We start from the raw sequence: 22573 nt of genomic DNA, 5'->3' as shown, positions 1-22573 counted from the left end.
AGGTCAGCAGGTGAGCAACCTCCAGCGTATGCTGTCATGATGTCTTCCAGAAAGGGAATTATCGGTAAGAAAAAATTCCCCTTTTTCAACATAGCCATTGAAAAAGCAATCGTGCCCTTCAGTGATGGAATTAACAGCGTGCTTCAGGTTTCAGTCTTAAAAATTAAAGGGGTTGTCCCGCGCCGAAACGGGTTTTTTTTTTTTTTTCAACCCCCCCCCCCCCCCCCCCGTTCGGCGCGAGACAACCCCGATGCAGGGAAGTAAAGAAAGTTTACCGGAGCGCTTACCTTAATCCCCGCGCTCCGGTGACTTCAATACTTACCGCTGAAGATGGCCGCCGGGATCCTCTGTCTTCGTGGACCGCAGCTCTTCTGTGCGGTCCACTGCCGATTCCAGCCTCCTGATTGGCTGGAATCGGCACGTGACGGGGCGGAGCTACACGGAGCCGCTCTCTGGCACGAGCGGCTCCATAGAAGACTGCTGAAGACCCGGACTGCGCAAGCGCGGCTAATTTGGCCATCGGAGGCCAAAAATTAGTCGGCACCATGGAGACGAGGACGCTAGCAACGGAGCAGGTAAGTAAAAAACTTTTTATAACTTCTGTATGGCTCATAATTAATGCACAATGTATATTACAAAGTGCATTATTATGGCCATACAGAAGTGTATAGACCCACTTGCTGCCTCGGGACAACCCCTTTAAGTATTTAAAACAGCATTCACTACTTTTAGGCCTCATGTCCACGGGCACTTGCGGATACCAAGTGCAGAAACCCGCAGCGGAATCCTTCTGTGCCTAAAACCATGGACATTTTCTCATCTGTCCGAAAGCGGTGCGGGTCTTCTCCGTCCCGGCCAGATGTTCTTTTCTTCTGCACTGCAAAGTGTGCGGGCACCCCGGCCGTGCTTTCCCGTGGCACGTCCGTAGTGTTAGCTGTGGGTGTGCTGTGGATCGGACAGCTTCCATTGACTTCAATGGAAGCCGTCTGTGGCAGAATCCACAGAAAATGGAGCATGCTGCATTTTTTTTCCCCGCTGATGCGACTTGCATGCAAGGAAGAAATGACATCCGCAGGTAGTTAATTACCTACGGATGCCCTATTCTTGTCTATGGGCATATTGAACTGCGGGTGAACCACAATTCAATTATGCCCGTGGGCATGAGGCCTTTAGTGTTCAAATAAAAATAAAATCTTTACCTTGAGATTCCAAGTCCATGTATTTTGGAAGTTTACCATGATTGTATTGGATCACTGTAATTAAATAGAGACTTGGTTTTGTATAGATTGTCAGTGAAAGTATTGTAACATTAAGGCTGGACTCACATAAAATACAACATTTTACTGGCGCGTGGAGCTGCGATCACTGTGATTGTGATCATGTGCTGTTCTGCACCTCTTCCTGCAATGTAATTGCGTATGTGCAACATTTTCATAAGCACCCATAGAGACCTATAGGGCTCTATGGCGCGTGATACAATCTACAGCAGAACACGCCGCTTTCCTTTTTTTTTTACGTGTGTATTATACACAGTGAGTATACACAAGGATACATGGATCAATGTACTTTCTTTGACTCCATTCACCACATGTTATGTGTGCGTAATACGCAATGGAATTACGCTTGTGGGAGCCCGGCCTAACACCTAAAATCTACTGTAGTTACTGGGACACCTATTTGGATTAATAGTCTAGGCATGTAGCTGTAGAACATGTAAAATAATGATCTTGTGCCTGTCTGATCTGCGCCCCGTTAAAGTCACCTTGGCGGGCTTACAGTACTGTTTCCAGGTGGTTTTGCATGGCTGTTTGATCTTTCTTTGATTTCTTTTTTGTTTTCTTCTTGCTTTCTCTTGAACTTTCATCTTTAGATTGGAGGATTTTCCTACATCTCCAACAAGCACAGCCAAACAAGAGTTTCTGTATGTCCTGATTATTCCTTGTTCAGTTGTTGTGATCTTGTGATGTGATGATTTTTAGTACTAAGTTCCACTCGTTGTTTTGGAGGTTTATTTCTGTGCATGTAACAGTTTAGCCCATACAGGTAGATACAGTGATATATTAATGTATCACATGCACATAATAGACTCGGATTTCTAGGAGATTTGGGAAAAATACGTTGGGATTAGGTGAGTATTAACAAAAAAATACAATCTATAATTAAAAATTAAATGCAAGTACAGGACCCCTATTCTTGAGCCCAGTGGGGGTCCCGTGCTTTAATCCTTGCTGATCATACATTTATAGCACATCCTATTCTTTTGCCCTTGTTTAAGTGGTAGAACCACCCTTTGCAGTTTGTTTATTGGTGATTCACTTAGAATGCTAGACGTTTTTTGTTTGTGAAGTGTTGTGGCCTATCTTATATCGGTGAGGGTTTTGTGGACCCCCACATAAAGTGTGTGATCTGTAAACTTTATCTGCAAATAAAGAAACTTTAGTTGGGGTTGTCTTGGATTACAAGGGATTTCAGCAGAGATGAGCGAATATGCTCGTTTAGAGCAATTACTCAAACGAGCATTTTTTGAGTAACTGCCTACTTGGGCAAAAAAATTCGGGGGGGTGTTGGGGTGGAGTAGGGGGTAGCAGGGGGGAACAGGGGGAAACTTGCTTGCTCTCGCTCTCTCTCTCCACCCCTGGTGCCCCCCAAATCTTTTTGCTCGTTTAGGCAGTTACTTGAAAAAAAGAGATCCTCGTTCGAGTAATTGCTCTAAAAGAGCACGTTCGCTCATCTCTAGATTTCAGTTTATTTAGCAAATGTGAAATTAGCCCGCTCTTCCACTTATAAAACCATATTAGTAGATATGATGAGTTTGGAAAACTTGGACACAGATTTAATTTAGATATCAGGAAAGTCGCCATACAAACTTTTTTTTTATTTTTATTTTTTTTATTAATGGTTTATGTTGTGAAATTGCACTCATTTTATCCACTTGTCTATGCGATGCTTGAAGTTAGACAGAAGTACATATTCTGTGAGGCCACGTCATTAATTATGGATCCTGAGAAATGAACGGCTTTGCATAAGGACACTAGATAGAAATTGGACATCCAGTTGTTTGATAAAATACAATATTCTGTATACGCGTCTTCTCTTCCCCCACAAGTCACATAAAGTGAGTCCATAACCATGTGCAGGAAATACTTGTGTAATTGCAAGTTTTCCTGTAAAACGCTCCGCACCCCTGCGTCATGTCTCGCACCAGGAGAACAAGAGCATGACTACCAATAATGCATGTTTCAATGTGAAAGTATACCCCTTATTTCATTGTGACATATATACAAGGAGTCGGTGTTAGTGTTAAGGTCTTTAATCTGTCTTTATTTTATATTTTTTCAGGACTGTGGTAAAATGCAGCATTGCAAAATCTCAGGCCCTTTATAGTGCTCAAAGAGGCCTGAGGACAAGCAACGCTGCGGTGTTCAAAGTAGGAGCAATCAGCATTAATATTCCTCAGCACCCAGCGACTCTGCACAGCATGATGGTCCGCAGCTCGCACCAGCTCTCAAAGCAGATCTCTGATCTCATCCGGCAGCCATCGACAGTGTGAGTCAGGGAATGTGCATTAGAAATTAGTTGTGTTCATCCTCATCTGGTCTTTGGATACTGTGCAGAAAAATAAATTGTCTGAGAGACAGTAATGACATGTCTCCTTCCAATATCTATCCGGAACAGTGATGTTATGTCATATATTTCACCTTGAATTCACTGTGTTACAAGAGTATATTTTGCTGTTGAAAAATCCCTTTTCTTACCTACATTCAGGGTGCTGAATCCAAATATGGCAACTAAGATTGACAGGCAAGATGAGAAGAAAAAAAAGTTTATAGACCTCATAAGAAAGTAGGATATTCTCACGCCCCAATATACGGGGAACTAACAGACATGGGTAGACGGCCACACTCGAACAGGTGGAGACTCAACGAGAATCTTCTTAACGACTCGCTCTGCGTCGAGGAAATTAAGAAAACAATATCAGACTTTGAGGCGAACCACAGAAACGACACAACAAGTCTCCCGGTTAAGTGGGAAGCCCTTAAGTGCGTCCTAAGAGGGGTTTTCATTTCCCACGGTGCTCGCCTCAAGAAAGATCGAGCCGCCAAGTTGCAAAACCTCCTGGGCGATCTGGCCATAAAGGAAGCCCTCAACAAGGGGCACCCCTCGGACGCGATAAAAGCGGAAATTTCTGTGATTCGGCACCAAATTCTCCAAATTTTAGACCAAAAATCCCTAGGAGCTAGAGATAGAATGCGCAGAAGCGCCTTTGAATTTGGCGATAAGTGCGGGAGGTGGCTCTCTAGGACGCTACACCCGAGACCCCCTATGACTCACATTCCCAAAATACAGGCATCAGGAGGAGTAGTGCACGCCACTTCCAAGATCTTGGAGGTATTTCGGTCATACTATAATAATCTTTATAACCTGAAACAGGGCTCCGAGACAGTACATAACACAGGGGAGGAAGACACACGGGAATACCTTAACAGCTTTGCCATGGACTCAGCTGTGTTTGACGATCTAGAGGAGGATTTCTCGCTGCCGGAACTTTCCGGATTAATCAAAGAACTCAAAACGGGCAAGAGTCCAGGCCCTGATGGGTTCACTTCTAAATTCTATAAAATTTTTAAAGAAGGAATTTCCCCGCTGATGCTGGGAGCTTTCAACGCAGTAAACAGGGGATGTCCCTTCCAAGCCCAGGCCCTGCAAGCTCACATTGTGGTCTTACCCAAGCCGGGAAAAGACTTGACAGTTTGCAGCAATTATAGGCCCATCTCACTCATTAATACCGACATTAAAGTATTCGCCAAACTGTTAGCGACCCGGCTGCAACCCTTCATCCTGAAGTTAATCCGTAGGGACCAGGTGGGGTTCGTTCCGGGGAAGGAGGGTAGAGATAACGTAATTAAATCCACGTCCCTAATGTCGAGGGCCCGGGAAGCGGGGATTCCGCTCTGTCTCATGGCCGTCGATGCCGAAAAGGCCTTCGACAGAGTAAGATGGAGTTTCTTAGAGGCCACCCTGCGACACGTGGGCCTGGGACCCCGAATGAGAGAGAGTATAATGGCTCTGTATAAGGACCCAACGGCCAGGGTAAGGGTTAATGGGGTACTATCAGATCCCTTCCCCATTCACAACGGAACCAGGCAGGGGTGCCCGCTGTCACCCTTCCTCTATATTTTAACAATGGAGTCGTTGGCCAATGCTATTAGGGGGAACGAATCCATTAGGGGCGTCAGGGTCGGGCACGCGGAATACAAACTGTCCCTGTTCGCTGATGACCTCCTGATATACCTTTCCTGCCCGAGTGTTGGTATCCCGGTCCTTTTAAGGGAATTTGATAGGTTCAGCGATAAAAGTAACTTTAAAATCAACCTCCAGAAGACAGAGATACTGAACGTCTCAATCCCCCAGGCAGAGGAACTCAGGTTGAAAAAACAGTTCCCATTCAAATGGCAAAGCAAAGCCATAAAATACTTGGGCATTCAGCTCCCAGTAGACCCCTCGCACACATTTATCTTAAACTACAAACCATTTCTAGAGAACCTGGAAAAGGACTTGAACAACTGGAACCCCCTGTTCTTGTCCTGGAGCCGTAGAATTAACTCTGTCAAGATGGTGTCGCTCCCAAGGTTCCTTTACCTATGCCAGGCCCTCCCCATCCGACTGCATAGACAATATCTGCTGCACCTGCGCTCCCTAATCACCAAATTTGTCTGGCGAGGACGCAGGCCCCGACTGAAGCAGAGCACGCTGGTTAGGACCAAGGACAGGGGAGGCCTAGGGCTACCGGACTTCACCCTATACTACAAGGCTAATATAGCGAAGTGCGTCCTCGACCTCCTCAAACATAGCGAGTCCAAACTTTGGGTCAAAATGGAACTTGACTCGGATCCAGGCCTGACCCAGGGGATGTTTTGGGTCCCGGGCGGCCTGATCAGAGACTATCCCGGAGTGTCGCCCCTACTGAGGCTTCTGGGGGAGGCTTGGTCGGGCTTTGCTAGAAGAGATGGGCTGGTCTCAATTCCGGGTCCTCTTACCCCTATTTTAGCTAACCCCCAATTCAAGGCTTTTGTGACGAACAGAACCTTGCTGCTGACCCCAGCAATACAAGTTCCACGTCTTAGAGATGTGACAAGCCAAAGGGGGATAAAGCCGCTGGCAGAGTTCTTCGCGGAGTCCAGGATTCCGCCAGGAGCTTGGATGGTATACTTACAACTGAGGGGATCGCTGGACTCCCTGACACCCGGCTTGAACCTATCTAAAGCCCTCACACCCTTTGAGGTACTATGCATGTCACCTGAATCTACTGGGCATCTTATCTCATTACTATACAGGTTAATGCTGGAACGTGAGATGGGGGACGAACCCCCGACGTTTACAGGAACGTGGGAGGGCGAACTGGGGAAAAGCTTCTCTGCAGAACAATGGCAGAGGTCCTTCATTCTAACGCACAAGGCAATGGTGCATTCCAGGTTGCACGAGCTAAATTATAAGGTCCTGTCTCACTGGTATACCACGCCGGACAGAATGCACAAAATGTTTCCCCAGTCCTCCCCCCACTGTTGGAGATGTCTGAGCGGACAGGGAAACATGGTGCATATTTGGTGGGCATGCCCCCCGGTGGCGGCACTATGGAAGGAAGTGGAGGAGTTATACAATAACCTATCTGGGGCAGGCGTGGTGTTCTCGCCTGAGCTGGCCCTACTGTCCATGTTCCAGGGACCTATCGCCCAGGTAAGAAAGGGTTTATTGAGATTTTTCATACTGGCGGTGAGGCAGATAATTCCAAGGCTCTGGCGGGACACCACGAGCCCCACTAAGACCCACTGGGTCGAGGCAGTGAATACGCTGGCCAGATTCGAGGAGATGAGGGCAGAGGAGGATGCTACGGTGGAGAAGTTTTATGCAACATGGAGGCCATGGTTAGACTTTAGGTTGTCCCCAGGCTTGGGGGACTGGATTTCCAGGACAACAAATGCGTCGTAAGCACCCAGTACCCTGACAGCCTCCCGCGAGCTGAACGGGCCATGTCGCTCTCCCTCTGACGCAGGGGATCTCAGTTATGATGATACCGGAACCCACCCGCTCGTGGAGTTGCCAAACCAGATCATAAGGCTTGCGCAAATTGGTACCCAACAGGCGAGCATAACCCACTACCCGGACCACCCACACCCCATCCCCCTCCCCCCCCAATCCCCTTATGGGCTCCTAGGAGCCTCACCCTCGTTAAACTCTTCTTCGTTTGTCGCTTTCTGTTCCACCTCGCGGACCCCTACCCTGAGGTGGGATCGACTTCTGTTAGTTAAAAGAAAAAGGTTGGGCGGAGGCAGGCCAGTAATGAACTCCACGGAGGAGAGGGAGTGGAGTGGGAGAATGGGCGCATCAATAACTATGTATACGTATTGATTGTACTAATGTATGCGATGCTTCTCTGGCTTGATTATTGTTACATGCTTTTTCGCCAAATAAACACTTATTTGAAAGGAAAAGAAAGTAGGATATTCAACATTTTGTTACAGTATATTGACCATTAAAAGCGCGGGCCTTATTTATCAAAACCATCTAAATGTGACAATAGAATCAATGAGTGCAAAGACAAATCTGCGTGGATGGCATTCAAGGATGTGACAGACAAATTTGTGGGGAAACGGAGATCAAACGACTTTGAACAGACTGTGACCGACATGTTGAAATCGTACAAATATTTGGGATGCAGCATGTCCCTCAAAGTACATTTCATGCACTCGCACTGTGACCACTCCCTGGAGAGATGAGCATGAGGAAAGATTTCACCAGGACATGCGTGCTATTGAAAAACAGTATGAAGGAAAGTGGATGCTTGCGATGTCGGCTGATTACTGCTGGAGTATTCCATAAGTGACTTATACAAATGTTGCATCTAACTGTCTATATTTTCATGCCACTTATGGACGTTCTGTGTATATACATCTGCCTCCTGGTAATGTACTGTCATGCTTATAACTGTATGTTACCCTATTCAGAACTTGCTGTTTATAAGTATGTTTATAAAACCTATTTGTTGATGATGATTATCCGTTCAGTCACATCCAACCTTCGGTCACTCCATGGATCAATGTTCTCCACGCACTCCTGTCTTCCACCACTTCTTTCAGTTCGGCAATTGACATATTCGTGGTGGCCTTGATTGTATCTAGCCATCTTATTCTTTGTCGTCCTGATCTTCTCTTTCCACTGACCTTGCCAAGCATCAGTACTGTTTCCAGTGAGTTAGCGCAAATCACGTGTCCAAAACAAGAGAGCCGCTGTTTGATGATTTTGCCCTTTAGTGATTTTTTGGTTTGATGCGATCTAACACTACCTTGTTCGTTGTCATGGCAGTCCAAAGTATCTGTAGCATTCTCCTCCAGCACCATAGTTCAAACGCATCAATTTTCCCTATGTCTATTTTCCCGAGCGTCCTACTTTCGCAGCCATACGTCATTATGGGAAAGACGATTGCATTGGCCAGTCTGGTTTTTGTTGCAATATCCTTGCTTTCCCAGATCGTTTCCATTCCTTGCATTGCATTCCTACCAAGTGTAATCCATCTTTTGACCTCAGGTCCAGATTGCCCGTTGCAATCAATTTTGGATACAAGGAAGTTCAAATCTTGGACCGTCTCTACTTCTTCGTTGTTCACTTTTATGTTCACTGTACCATTGCTTACCGTGGTCATGACTTTTGTCATTTAAGTCATTTAAAACCTATTTAAGTGCAATTAAATCTACACTTATTTATTCTATTAGGGTTTTAATGCCGTGTAAATAATTCCTTATGAGGAGATTTACAGAGTGTGTATCGACCGGCGTTTTCACGGCTGGCCGATATACGCTTCCATCTAAGCAGTTCCTATCCCCCCCCCCCCCCCCCCCCCCCCCGTTCCCGTCCTCTCACCAGCTCTCTGCCTCTCTCCTCCAGTTTGGCGTTTGCAATGGGAATGGGCGGAATGGGGCGGAGCTAAGCTCTGCCCCACCCACTCCCATTGCTGGCTATGGACAAGGGGCGGGAGTTTGGCTCTGCCCCATCCCGCCTACTTCCGTTGCAAACCGCTTAGAGTGGGGGAGAGAGGCAGAGAGCCGGGGAGGGAAGGGGGGGGGGGCTGCTTAGATGGAAGCGTATATTGGCCGGCTGTGAAAACGCCGGCCGATACATGCTTGTGTAAATAAGCCCTAACAGTTGGAATCTGCACCCAATATTCAGTAAGAAACACAAACATTTTCTCCAGAAAAAAGTATTGTTCTTGTAACACAGTGAGGTTTATGATGATGAAACATTATTGTATTCATGATGTGAACCTTTAGTGACAACAGTAATTTCTCAGAAGTCAGAAGACTGTAGCTTCAAGTAATGACCTATCAGCATAGAAGTGAGGTACATGTGTTAATATTGTCTACTTAATTCATCTTTTGTGCCATTTTTTTTTACAGAGTGCCCCCTGCAAAAGAGGATGTTGCCACTCCTTTACTTTCTGAAAAGACCCCCACTAGTGTCAACCAAACGCCTATTGAAACCAATGTGTTTCCTCAGCTCCCAGAAGGCCTGGAGAAGAAGCCTATTGTCTTGAAGTTCAGTGCTATGCTGGATGGGATTGCTATTGGAGCTGCACTCCTGCCATCTCTTAAGGCAGAGTACAAAATGGGAAGAATGAGAAGTCATGGCATGACAGGTACTAATAGAAGTACAATTGTATCAATTCTTAGAGTAGATACAAATTTGCCTTCACAGACTACTTACAACATATGGACACCTTTTACACTGATTTTTTTTTTTATTGTTCATATGTTTCCTAAATACAAAGCTAAGTAACTTTGTAAATAGTCTTTAATAAAATGTTCTCGTATGTTGTTGTTGCGGAGTCTGTGTAACTCCTGTACATACTGTAGCTGGCTGGACTGGTATATATTCCACTGCTTTTAGCTTTGTTGTGCCGTCCTTCTGCCTTTTCTTTAAGTTGGTCAGACACTTCATAAAGTGTAGCTGTTGGCCAAACACTTCTTGGTGTTTTTTAATTTAATTGTTTTTTTTTTGTTGTTGTTAAAGGTAAACAGGCCTCCTCAAGATGTTACTTGTAGGTCTGTAAGACAATATGAAAAGCACAACAAATATGGCAGGTTTTTTCTTTTTTTCTTCTCCGTTTTGCAGTGTTCTTTGGATCCGTGGATCCCCATTTTCAAAATTGGCACGTCCTCTGGCATTTTCCCTTAGGTTCCTCTGTAGATAAAATCTACAAAAAATGTATATCCAAAAAACACCACCTATGGCTGTATTTACAAAGGCTAATGAAAACAAAGGTTTGGTACCGTGTTAGCCAGTAGAGCAAAATGTGATTGTTCCCAACAAGAGAAACCAAGTAATCTTGTAGATATGATACTTTTTAATGGCTAACAAAAATACATGATGTAATAGCGAGCTTGCGAACCTCTCGGGTTCTTCGTCAGGCTAAAAATGGAATAGATCCCAAGAGGCATGCATATTTATACACACTTATAACATACATACTTATAAATAAATCTTGGTATTTGTATAGCACCAACTTATTCCGCAGCGCTTTCAGGTAATTATTACTTATTACCCCCCACCAAGCTGGGTTCTCATTTTACCGACCTCGGAAGGATGGAAGGCTGAGTCAACCTTGAGCCGGCTACCTGACTCTTGCGGGGATCGAACTTGCAACCTTCAGGTCGTAGGCACAGACATGGATGTGATTGGTTTGCACTTAAGACATACTGCAACAGAAAACAAACTTTTTTTTGTCTAGGCACTGATAACTGTGTGAAAGTTTTATGGTCCCTGAATTACTGTTGGGGGTCGTCAGGCCAGGAATGCTACAAGAGGTACACAAACATTTTTAACTAGACACTGATAAGGGATTGAAAGTTTATGGTCCCTGAATTACTGTTGAGGAGTTCACCAGGCCAGCAGTCTTATCTGTGCAATAAATGTCTCACACCTCCCATTCACGCATAAATCCTGGGGAATAATGTAACCCAGTATTCTGCGTGTCAAAAGTTATCAATTTATATTCCCAAATTCTTCTATGGTTTTGTGACTTGAAGCCACCCTTCAATATTAAAACTCTCATATCTCCTATGTCATGTCCATGGTTAGAGAAGTGCTCGGCCACACGTAATTCTCCCTTTCTGTGATTAATCATGTGGCGATGAGACCTCATCCTCACACAACCAGCTACTTGCAAGACACCACGGACCTAAAGAACAAACTGTCAACCGTAGGTCCCCTCCCCAATGGCGCCATGCTGGCCACTATGGATGTGGAATCCTTGTATTCCAACATCCCACACGAAGATGGACTGACCGCCTGCCAGGCACACCTTGAGGCCAATGGGGTCGCCTCTAACGCAGTGCTACAACTCACAAGATTCATCCTTACACACAATTATTTCTCCTTTGGCAAAGAGATATTCCTGCAATTCACTGGAACTGCCATGGGCAGTAAAATGGCACCGCAATATGCCAACCTTTTTATGGCAAAACTGGAGAGTGACTTTCTGGCCTCCTGCCCCAGCAAACCACTGGCTTACTTCCGCTACATTGATGACATCATGATCATCTGTACCCACACCAAACAAGAATTAATAAGATTCCATGAGAGATTCAACGCATTGCCAAATCCATAACAGAATTCCTTTCCGTCAGCAATGATTATAGGTATTTGACAATTATAGCTCCAGGACCTCTTTTTGTAGATTCATGGTTCAAAAGTGTGGCATCTACTAGTGTAAGCCTACATCTCTGAAATGCTCACAGTTTAAAGTATTTCTTGGATTTTGTTGCAGGTGCCCAAACAAGGTTTACATTTGAGCTGCCAAATCACAGACTACGTTTTACATCAAAGGTATCCTCTACAGATATGTCTACCATTCCCCCATCAGCAAGTCTGAATCTTCCTCCCGTCACAATGCATGGTAAATACATCATGGAAGAACATGACAACTATTCAGATCAGGCTTGGAGTATGGATGACTTACCTGCTAAGCAGAGTTACTATCTACAAGGGAACTACTTGCGTTGCGTGGCTGAGGTGAGAAGTTAACATTTCTTACACTACAGTGTCCGTCAGTAGTAAATCCAATGGCAACAAGATTGAGACCAAACGTTGCAGAGCTCGGTAGCCCATATAGGCCCCAATGCCTAGGGGATTAAATACCCCACTATCACAGGGATAAAGCCAAAATACAGCAGTGCTATCATATCAGCTGAGTCTCTGGTATCACCTCTGATTATGTTCTAGCTGGGGTTTCCTCTCTGAACTGATTTTGCTGTAGAGGGCGAGTTGCCGTATGGTGTTTTTGGTTTTTTTTTCCAATTCTTAATGTAAAGTCCTGTGATTGATGATGCTTTTTCTGCAGATTTCACAGTCTTTGTTGAAAAAGATGACATTTGTGCTATAATCGACATGCAGGGGAAGTGAAAATTTGCAGAATGCCCTCTAACACATAGCGGAAAAATATTTGTGAAGGAGTATTTGAAAACTCTGTTCCTGTCTTGCACTGGACTTTGTTACAGATTTTCTGTACGGAATCTGCGTTGTTTAAAGGGAAACGGTCACCAAGTTCATCCTGTCTGAACCATGGGCAGCATAAAACCAGGTCAGGTGTGTATATTTTGCCCATCTATGTCTTATTCTGAAACGCTGATGCATTTCAGAATAAACATGCTTTGAATTTTGATTTGAAACAGCGCTCTGAGCCCCGGGGGGCGCACTGCCATCGCCATGCTCCAATCATCTAAAGTGACAGATCCTCTCCCTGATATTTTATGAGAAGAAAGTTGTCACTCTAGATGATTAGGGCAAGGAAAGGCTGTTACGGACCATCGCTGTGACTTGGGCGCCATTTTGAGTCAAATTCCAAAATATGTTTATTCTGAAACACTGCAACTTTTCAGAATTAAATATATATGGGCGCAGTGTACATCCCTGTCCCAGGTTGATGCTGCCTGTGCTTTGGGCAGCATGAACGTAATAAGTTTCCTTTAACCTTTTAACGCAAATGACGTACAGTTAAGTCCTGCAGGTTTGTGGCTTGTATAGAGGGGGATCCCGCTCCATACAAGCCATGTCGCTAATTGGAGCTGTTAACCTTTTAAATGCTGCTGTCAATTCTGACAACAGCATTTAAATGTCTGGATCGACGTTTGGGGGTCCCCTACTGCCCCTTGTAATAAGATTGTGGATTGCCATGGCAGCTGTGGGCATTCTGAAAGGCCCCAGGGCTGCCATTGCAGATTGCCTATCAAACCATACCTATGGCCTATAAAAGAAAAAGTAATAAAGGTTTAAAGCCTCATGCCCACGGCTAAAATAAAATTTACAATCTGGAGCGTTTCACCCGCAGCATGATCCGCGCCCCATAGGGATGCATTGGACACCGGCAGGTAATAAATACCTGCGGATGTCATTTTCCCCTGAGGCGCGGATTGCGTGTGCGGGAAAACACCCGCAGCATGCTCCATTTTAGTGCGGGTCTCCCGCAAGCTTCTATGGAAGCCGTCCGGATCTGCGGCAGCTGAATTTCTGCTTTCCAGCGCGGGAGAGCAGGAGTTAATAAAAAAAAAAGAATAAAGTGCACGGCGCATCGCGCGACACGCTGCCGGCACATCCGCCGAGCCAAAGAAAGAAGATCCGGCCACGACAGAGGGAAGATCCGCAGCGTCCGGACAGGTAAGTAATTCTTCTTTTTAGGCCTTATGTCCGCGGGAAAGGAGGGACCCGCTGCGGGATTCTGCATGAAGAATCCCCGGCGGGCCTGATTTTCCCCGTGGACATGAGGCCTAAACCTCTTACCCTTTTGCTGTATTTATAATAAAAGAATCTAAATAATAAAACAAAAAAACCTATTTGGTATCACTGTGTCTGTAAAAGTCTGATCTGTCAAAGCAATGCATTATTTACCCCACACAGTGACCATCGTCAGAAAAAAGAAAAGTCAGAATTGTGCTTCTTTTTGGTCACTCTGTATCCAAGAAAAAATGTAATAAAAAGCGGTCAAAAAGTATGTATTCCTGTATGTAAGAAATCGTACTGACCCACAGAATAAAGCGATCATGTCATTTTTGTTGCAGTGTGTACGCTGTAGAAAGAAGACACACCCAATAGATGGCGGAATTTAGTTGTTTTTTTTCCCCATTACTCCTCACTGAGAATTTTTTTAAAACTTTTTTTAGTACATTATATAGTACATTACATAATACCATTGAACAACACAACTCATCTCACAAAAAACAAGCCCTCAGACATCAATATAGATGGTTAAGTAACAGTTATGATTTTTTTAGAGGGGGAGGGGGAACCAAAAACGGGGGGCATCCTTTAAAGCCGCATCCTTTAAAAGGCGTTCTATACAGGAGCTTTGGAAGAAGCAGCATAAGTAGGAATCTTTCAGAGAACTTCTTTGTAGATGAAAATGGCATCTTTATTGCAAATTCCACTGACAGGACATGCAAGACAAGCAACGTTCTGACCGCATCTGTGGTTTTTGTCAAAACGTCGCTCGTCTTGCATGTCCTGTCAGTGGAATTTGCAGTAAAGATGCTATTTTGATCTACAAAGAAGTTCTCTGAAAGATTCCAGCTTGTGCTGCTCCTTCCAAAGTTAGTCTTCTATGCAAAAGGATTCAATGGAGTCTGAATCCTCACAAAGAGCGTGCACTCGGACAGCCATTGTATTGGGTATAAAGTTGTGCTGCTGACTTTTTGCAATCTGTGTTATACAACTTAAAGGGCGTTCTGTCATTTAAAAAAAAAAAACAACTAAAAATCAATACTTAACTGTTCCTCCCCCTTCAGTCTTCTTACCGGATCTTCTCCTGACTCCTGCAGTCCCCTGGGTCACCTCACCTCCAGCCGGCCAGTTCCTCTTCTTCCTGTGATGTTCGATCCAATCACGGGCAGTCTCCTTCCTGCAGGTCAGTGTACGCTGCGTCACCACTGATGTAGCGTTCACTGCCTAGCAGGAAATGGCATACTGTTGCAGAGAATGCGCATGCGCGCTGTGTAGTAACAATAGTATAGGAACTCTCATGGCGAGACAGTGCGCATGCACAGTCTCGGTGATAGCTTGGTATTCCATGCTCGTCAGTGAAAGCTACATCACTAGTGACGTAACATAAACTGACCAGCTGGAAACAGAATGCCGAGAATGGACGCTACATAACAGGAAGAGGAGAATGCGGCCGGCTGGAGGTGAGGTGACCCGGGGGGACTGGAGGAGCCAGAAGAAGATGCGGTAAGAAGACCAACGGGGAAGGAATAGGCAAGTATTGATTTTTTGTTTGTTTGTTTTAATGAGCTCTTAAGGGGTTAAATGGCAATACTGTATTTTGAGGTCTTATAAATGGATTTACCATTGTAATCTTCAAAAGTGTATATAAAAATCTAACTGGACTGTGTCGTATCACCAGAATCTATGTTTTTCCTATCTCTGTTGAAAAAAAAAAATGTCTTTAGTTTGAGATCTGATTAGTGATAAATAGCATTGATTACTAATAAACTGTCCATCTCACTGACAGATTGGGTCCTTTGAACACAATCTTACTACTGATCTACTGAACCACTTGGTATTTGTGCAAAAAGTCTTCATGAAAGAAGTCAATGAAGTCATACAGAAAGTCTCAGGTATGTAGGTGACCATGTGTACTTCAGCTTCTGTTTCTTCTCATGTTCTCACTGAATGCATAACCAAGAAGGATAGGTAATATTTTGTATATAAAAACAATCTATTTGTTAATGTGCAGGTAAATGCACCATCTGTGATTGTTCCCAGTGAGAGAAACCAAGTCATCTTGTAGATAGGATAGCTTTTAATGACTAACAAAAATACATGATGTTACAGCAAGCTTTTCGGGATATCTCCCTGAAATGCACCAGGCATGCTTACTGGCAACAAGTTAAAAAGTTTTGTAGGGCTCCTCAGTGCAGCACAACTGTCTACAGTTTCCCGCACGGATGACTTCTATTAAAGTCAATGGAAGCCGTCCAATCCGCAACACAGACGCAACTGATGCTGCGCCCGTGCCTCGGATCCACGGGAAAGCTGGAGATTTAAAATAAAAAAGCGCAGCATGCCAGCCAGCGTGCCGAGCGCATCCGCCATGCTGAAAAAAGAAGATCCGGCCGCAATAGAGAAGACCCTCAGGGCAGCTGGACAGGTGAGTAAATGTCTTTTAAGGCCTCATGGCTGCAGGCACGGCTTGAATCTGCTGCGGGATTCTGCGCTAGGAATCTATGTGTGCCCGTGGACATGAGGCCTGAAAGCACTAGACTTTTCCAGACATGCAATACTATCCCAAACCCCTAAACTTACCCTACATAAAAAAGTGTGATCTATTACACACGAGTATAATTGGGCATGGAAAGGCAATAAGAGGGTACTTTTTGCCATCTTTGTCGTGGATGTTAATGCAGTTGGAAACCCCATTTAAATACCCTGCGCTTACCCCTGAGTTATCAGACCTGACTCTTGTAATGAGCCAAGTACTTGTGATCTTCACATGACTAGAATATATTTTTATCCAATGGAAGTGAAAGTTCCTAATAAAGGGACACAAGCTATATGGAAATAATACAAAAAGTATATAGGAAAATTATAATTCTTTTCATTATATAAAGAATAACCTTTATTTTCTAAAACCATCATGCCCCATAAAACCCTTGATGCTGTATGAGTAGTCCAGTCATATAATGTATTATGAACATTACTTACAGGTGGAGAGCAGCCAATCCCTCTCTGGAATGAACACGATGGCACTACAGATGGAGACAAACCAAAAATCCTCCTTTATTCCCTCAACTTGCAGTTTAAGGTATATACTTTAACTTTCATGTCATTTACCTTACGTGCCAAAAAGAGTTGCAGTTGTGACCACATGGTGTCCTCTGGGGCCAATCAGGCCAAGGGGTGCCATATTCATATTACAGCTCATGTTTGTGAATGACGCCTTTATCTCCATTTTATCAGGAGTATATGTATAAATAAAGAACTGTCAAATGTTAGGGAGTAATTTGGCTGTGAGTTGCACCCATCAGAAACTGGTAGAAGGTTAACATGCTGTAAGGGCTCAAAAGTCATTTTGTGATCTGCAACCACAATTCTAGCAGGTTTGTATTTTTCATGGCTGTCGCAGTCTCATCATGTTACTTGCGTAGCGCTTCTGCATTTCCAGTCACTACTTGACAATGTGACCCTTCTATCATGATGTTCACGTGTAGGCTTTGCCAAAGGCATGTCAGTGGGTCTCTTTGTAAAGAAACTATAAGGTGTTGTGAATCCTAAATCAGACACCACTCTTAGCTAGACAACGCCCTGAAATAGTCCTGGAACTTCAAAACACCACCACGTTCAATGACCTATCTCACCATAACTGGGTCCACCATGTTCTTTGCAGCTCAAAATGTCGGACACGAATGAAAAATTGACAAAACTTAGACATATTGTTCTCCATTTCAGTAGGTTTCATTGGTGGTGTTTAGTGGTTTTGTTTGGCTTTTTTCTGGAATTTAGACATGGAGCTGAACAGAACCCATAGACAGAATAAAAATCGGGACTTGAATGAGCCCCAGGTTCATTGACCAAAGTCACCATATTGCCCTAGCCTAAATGATTTGGAGTGGATTCCCTATATAAAAGGAACAAGTATACAGTGCTCAGTTTTAGTTTATTTGAAACAGAGCTAAATCTCTTTTTCTCTCAGACATTTTCAAAAATCTCAGCCGTCTTTTGCTACCACTAGAGGGCAGATTTGTATGCGTCTCCCATTCACGTTAATATAGATTGTCCTCCTGCTGCCTCAGTATGCAATGGAACAGAGCTATCAATTATATTAGAAAAATGCTTAAAATTATTTATGCTGCACAGTACACTTAAACAGGAAGATCCTTTCGGTGATTTAAAAGGAATGTGTTGTACTTTATTAAAGATGTGCTGATTCCAGCGGTCTGTCACTTAAGGGATAAAGTTCGGTGATTTTAAGAACTTACAACTTGTTCCTGGAGTTCCCAGCAAGAAAGGAGTCCAGTTTTACATTAGGTGCTGCTATCTGTGCTCACAAATTCCTGATGGACAGTTTTCTCAGTATGTAATGTAATGGCTAGAAGACTGTCAGGATGGATGGGTGGGCTGGAAGAGCTGCACCTCATGAATAAGCTGGACTTTTTGCTGGGAGCTACAAGAACAACCTGCAGGGTCCTAAAAATCTCTGTCAAAATACTAACAATGACCTGTCCGTCTGTGTGGAGGGAGTAGTGAGTGGGTTTGTGAGGGACTTAAATGCTCCGCCTCTGATTACATGACAGTGACATCATCAAAGGTCCTTCATCCCCAGTGAGGGAATTACATGCTGCTCCTCTGATCACATGACGTTAACATCATCACAGGTCCTGTACACACACGGTTGCTGTCCGGCTAGGTGTTTGTTAGTATTCCATAGCAACTGAGGCCGCAAGGAGCTTGTAGTCTGTCCGTAATCTGCACAACGATGCAGGACCTTTGATGACATCACAGTCATGTGATCAGGGGCACAGGAAGCAAATTATTCACTCGGGATGAGCGTCACCGTCATGTGATCACAGCGGAGCATCATGGTGACGTCGTCGCAGGTCCTTCATCTCCAGTGCTGTGCTGCCTGATCCCTGTTATATGGGATGAACAATGTATGTAGCAGTGCTGTCTGTGTGACATGCATGTAGCAGACACAGAAACACTGGTACTATTATAATTGCCTAATAATTACTAGTACTTTACCCTATAATTGACACACCACTTGAATCAGCAGCTCTGTCCTCAGTGAGAGCAGCATAAAGTAAATGACAGGTTCCCTTTAAATTGTTCCTTTTAATGTTTTGGGTGCCCTATCGTACATCTTTGGTGAATTACCAGTGCTTATTATATAATTTTTATAGTCTTTTTTTGTAACCTGAAAGCCAGAGTTTTAGCAGTGAACACTGATCTGTATATATTTTGTCATAATTAGTTTATATGTTACTTCCTAGGGCATTCAAGTCACAGCTACTACTCCATCCATGAGAGCGGTGAGATTTGAGACTGGACTGATAGAACTGGAGTTGTCAAACCGGATTCAAACAAAGGCCTTGCCCGGAAGCAGCAGCTATTTGAAACTTTTTGGGAAGTGTCAGGTTGACTTGAATTTGGCACTTGGACAAATTGTAAAGCATCAGGTTAATTTCTTTTCCTTTTCTAATTTGAAAAAACAAGCATGACTTCTGGTGTGTTTCATCCTACAATGTGGTTAAACACAACTGTATTTGGTAGTTCTAGAATACTTTTAGAAATCTGCCATGGGCTGCGTATTTAATCCAGGCTAAAGAATGATCTAAAGAGCGTGCCAATAGCTAACGATTCTGTAATAAAGTCATAAGCCCAGAACTGCATTATCGCTGTCATTGCCAATCCTTCCACTGCCATAGTCTGTTCCAGTGACTGCCCTCACTGATCCACAAGGCCTTCCCAGGTGGGAGAGGTCGTTGAAGCAACCAATGCCCTAATCTCACGGCTGCTGATACTTTTGACCTTCCATTGTCTATGAATGTGTTCTGTGACTTTCCGATGACAGGTCGTCAGTTGTATACACTGCATGCTGTATTTTCTTTGACTTTAGCTTAACATATTCTGCCTTACTTGCTGTGACCTTACAGGTTTATGAAGAGGCTGGATCAGATTTTCATCAAGTTGCGTATTTTAAAACTCGTATTGGCTTGCGCAATGCACTCCAGGAAGAAATCAGTGGTTCAACGGGCCGAGAAGCAGTACTTATCACTCTGAGTAGACCTATAGTCTATGCACAGCCTGTGGCCTTTGACAGAGGTAGTATTACCAATCTATATTCTTTCTACCTTTAGCTCACCACCAGTATTTCAATACCTGTGAACAAAAAAACTATTGGTGTTACCTGCACGAGCTTCCCTAAAATGATGATAAATCAGAAACCTTGACCAGGTTAATAATAGCAGTATCCGACAGGTGTCATCTAATATATACTTGAGAGGGAGGGAGGGGGGGGGGCAGCTTTCATATAGTCCTCACTGGAAGATGTTACTAGGTATTGTGTAATTTGCATCCTGTTTTTACAGCATTGTCTATAAATGTAATATAACTGTGGTGTTTGGAAAAGCTGGGTGCCTTTTTTGGGAAGTTTTGTCCCAGCATACCACAGGCTATGAGTAAGGTTAACTACTGAAATGCATAAGCTGCTGGAGTTGGTGGTCTTTGTACTGACTGTTTTTATTCATTACTAATAAAAATAGAGTATTTTATTGGGACTCTGCCATGACACTGGACACTCTTAATAAGAAAAAGGAAAACTCCCCTCCTCTTTCCTCCCTCCAGCGCCTACTGAAATGACTGCTGCTGTATATAAATGCCGTAAATCTAGCGCTTAGAAGGAGCCTCCCTGTGTAATGTACCGGACCCCCATATATTGCACAGAGATGCTTTGTTTTAAGTGTGTAAAACTGTAAAAGGATTTATTCCACGTAGTACCCATTAACATCAATAATAATGTCTGAGTTATGAAAAAAACTTTGAACTTAATAGTACACTATAAAGTAAGAAAAGAAGCTAAACTCATGGATTCGATTCCCCACCACCCCAGCGCTGTCTCTCCAGTCCTGCCGAGCAGGGCATGTTTATGTGGCTGCATCAGTGACATGCTCTCTGCAGCCATTCACTGGCCTTAGTAGTCTTGTGCCTTCAGGGCGGCCTTTGGGGTGTGCGAGCCGTGTGACTGCACAGGGTGCATCACGCCACCAATTAATATCAAACTGAAGAGGTGAAATCTTCTGCAGATCTGCACCAAAATCTGTGATCTAATCTGCATTCACACATGAATTTGCTGTGGATTATCCACAGCAGGAAAATCTGCAGCAAATCCACACATTTGTGTGCGGATTTTGACACGTATTTTGGTGTGGATCCGCCGCAGATTTCACCCCTTTAATTGTGGATCTGCACAAAAATATGCCACAGGAAATCCACCATTTGTAAACATACCCTAACGGTGTGCTAGTATTTTGTGCTTCCCCCCATGCTAAAGTTTGACAGCCCTTTTGTGGCGTTGCACTCGGCTGGTAAAGCTGCAGCTCACCTCGGTAGGTTTTACCTAGCGTTTCTTACGATGGGTAGGGGAAGGGTGTGCCAAACATTTTTGTGCATAGGGACGCCATCCAATATAATGCCGGTTTGGTGTGACATACACATGTGAGGCCAGTGGTTGGCTTTAGCAGTCACGTTTTTGTATATGGGAATTGACCACTGGAGGCATGTAAACCAAGCCCATGGGAAGGACCAGAGCAATGGCTCTGGAGACGCAGGAGATCATATGGGTGTATACTTTCTTTTTGTTACTTTATATCATACCACGTAGTTAAATGGTTTTCTTAACTTGAACAACTCCTTAAATTGAACATTTTTCCGGTTTTAGGTTTTCCATTTTTATTCATTTTCAAAACTCTAAGGATAAAATGGTTTCTTGTTTTTAGCTGTGCTCTTTTGGCTGAATTACAAGGCAGCATATGATAACTGGAATGAGCAGCGACTGGCCTTAAACAAAGATATTCACATGGCAACTAAGGAAGTGGTGGACATGCTGCCGGGGATTCAACAGACATCTGCACAGGCCCTGGGAACTCTCTTTCTTCAGCTAACAGTGAATGACCTGGGGATATGTTTACCTATCACCAGTGCTCCACCGGTATGACAATAAACAAAGTGTGCAAATGTTGGGTTTGTGCATATAAAGTCAGGCGCAGAAGTAATTGAACAGTGATCGTTTCCATAATTTTGCTTCTGCACATCACCACAGTAGATTTGGAATAAAGTCATCAAAATGTGATTGAAGATTAGAATTTAACCTTTAATTCGTGGAGTTTAACAAAAATCTTGTATTAACCATTTAGGAATTACAGCCATTCCTTAAGTATTTTATCCATATTCAGAAGGTCAAAATTATTGGACGTTTGACTAAAAAGCAGTTTCATGGTCAGGTGCAGCCTGTCGGTACCTGTTTTTGGTGTTAAGCCCCATTTACACGCAACAATATTCGCTCATGCAATGTCTTTTGAGCTATAATCGTTGCGTGTAAACGCTACTATTGTTTGCTTTTCGTCCGAACGATGATTTTTGGTTGAGTTTAAAATCCATTGTTCGGCCGGAGAGCTCATGGCAGGGAACGCACGCTGCGATTCTCCACTGGAGCGCTGATGACGTATTCAGCTGCAGTCCTGCGGCAGAACAAAGGGGCTGTATGCAAAGAACAGACCACCTGCTATTCTCTGCATACAGCAAAGCTAGGCTTATTTACATGCAAATGAAGGTAATAAGCTGCTAATGGGCATTAGTGTCCAATAAAAGCTTATGCAAAATGATCACTCAAACTGTCATTCAAGCTATCTTTTGAACGGATTTTGAGCGATAAGCTTTGCGTGTAAATGGGGCTTTAGGTTTTCTTTATTTCCTCTTTATCCCCTTCAGTAAAGACTTGAGATAACCATGTTTACACTACTTACTTTCTACAACTAAA

At 43.8% G+C, this 22573-nt stretch overlaps 1 protein-coding gene across 11 annotated transcripts in view; it reads left to right on the top strand.

Moving 5' to 3' along the window:
- Positions 1-22573, top strand: part of BLTP1 (bridge-like lipid transfer protein family member 1) — a 240840-nt gene that overhangs the window by 158584 nt on the left and 59683 nt on the right. For 10 of the 11 annotated variants that reach the window (XM_066573794.1, XM_066573798.1, XM_066573797.1 and 7 more), the window contains 9 exons: positions 1871-1921; positions 3340-3546; positions 9450-9688; positions 11819-12063; positions 15551-15656; positions 16746-16843; positions 19029-19214; positions 19692-19860; positions 21534-21745. In XM_066573794.1, coding sequence (XP_066429891.1) covers positions 1871-1921; positions 3340-3546; positions 9450-9688; positions 11819-12063; positions 15551-15656; positions 16746-16843; positions 19029-19214; positions 19692-19860; positions 21534-21745 — 1513 coding nt within the window. The remainder of the gene's footprint in view (positions 1-1870; positions 1922-3339; positions 3547-9449; positions 9689-11818; positions 12064-15550; positions 15657-16745; positions 16844-19028; positions 19215-19691; positions 19861-21533; positions 21746-22573) is intronic. The other variant, XM_066573788.1, reaches the window with a different exon arrangement.

This window comes from Eleutherodactylus coqui, chromosome 7 (genome assembly GCF_035609145.1).
Source record: "Eleutherodactylus coqui strain aEleCoq1 chromosome 7, aEleCoq1.hap1, whole genome shotgun sequence".
NCBI classification, from domain to species: domain Eukaryota; kingdom Metazoa; phylum Chordata; class Amphibia; order Anura; family Eleutherodactylidae; genus Eleutherodactylus; species Eleutherodactylus coqui.
The sequence above is the reverse complement of the archived record's forward strand: the minus strand, read 5'-3'. Positions and strand labels throughout refer to the sequence as shown.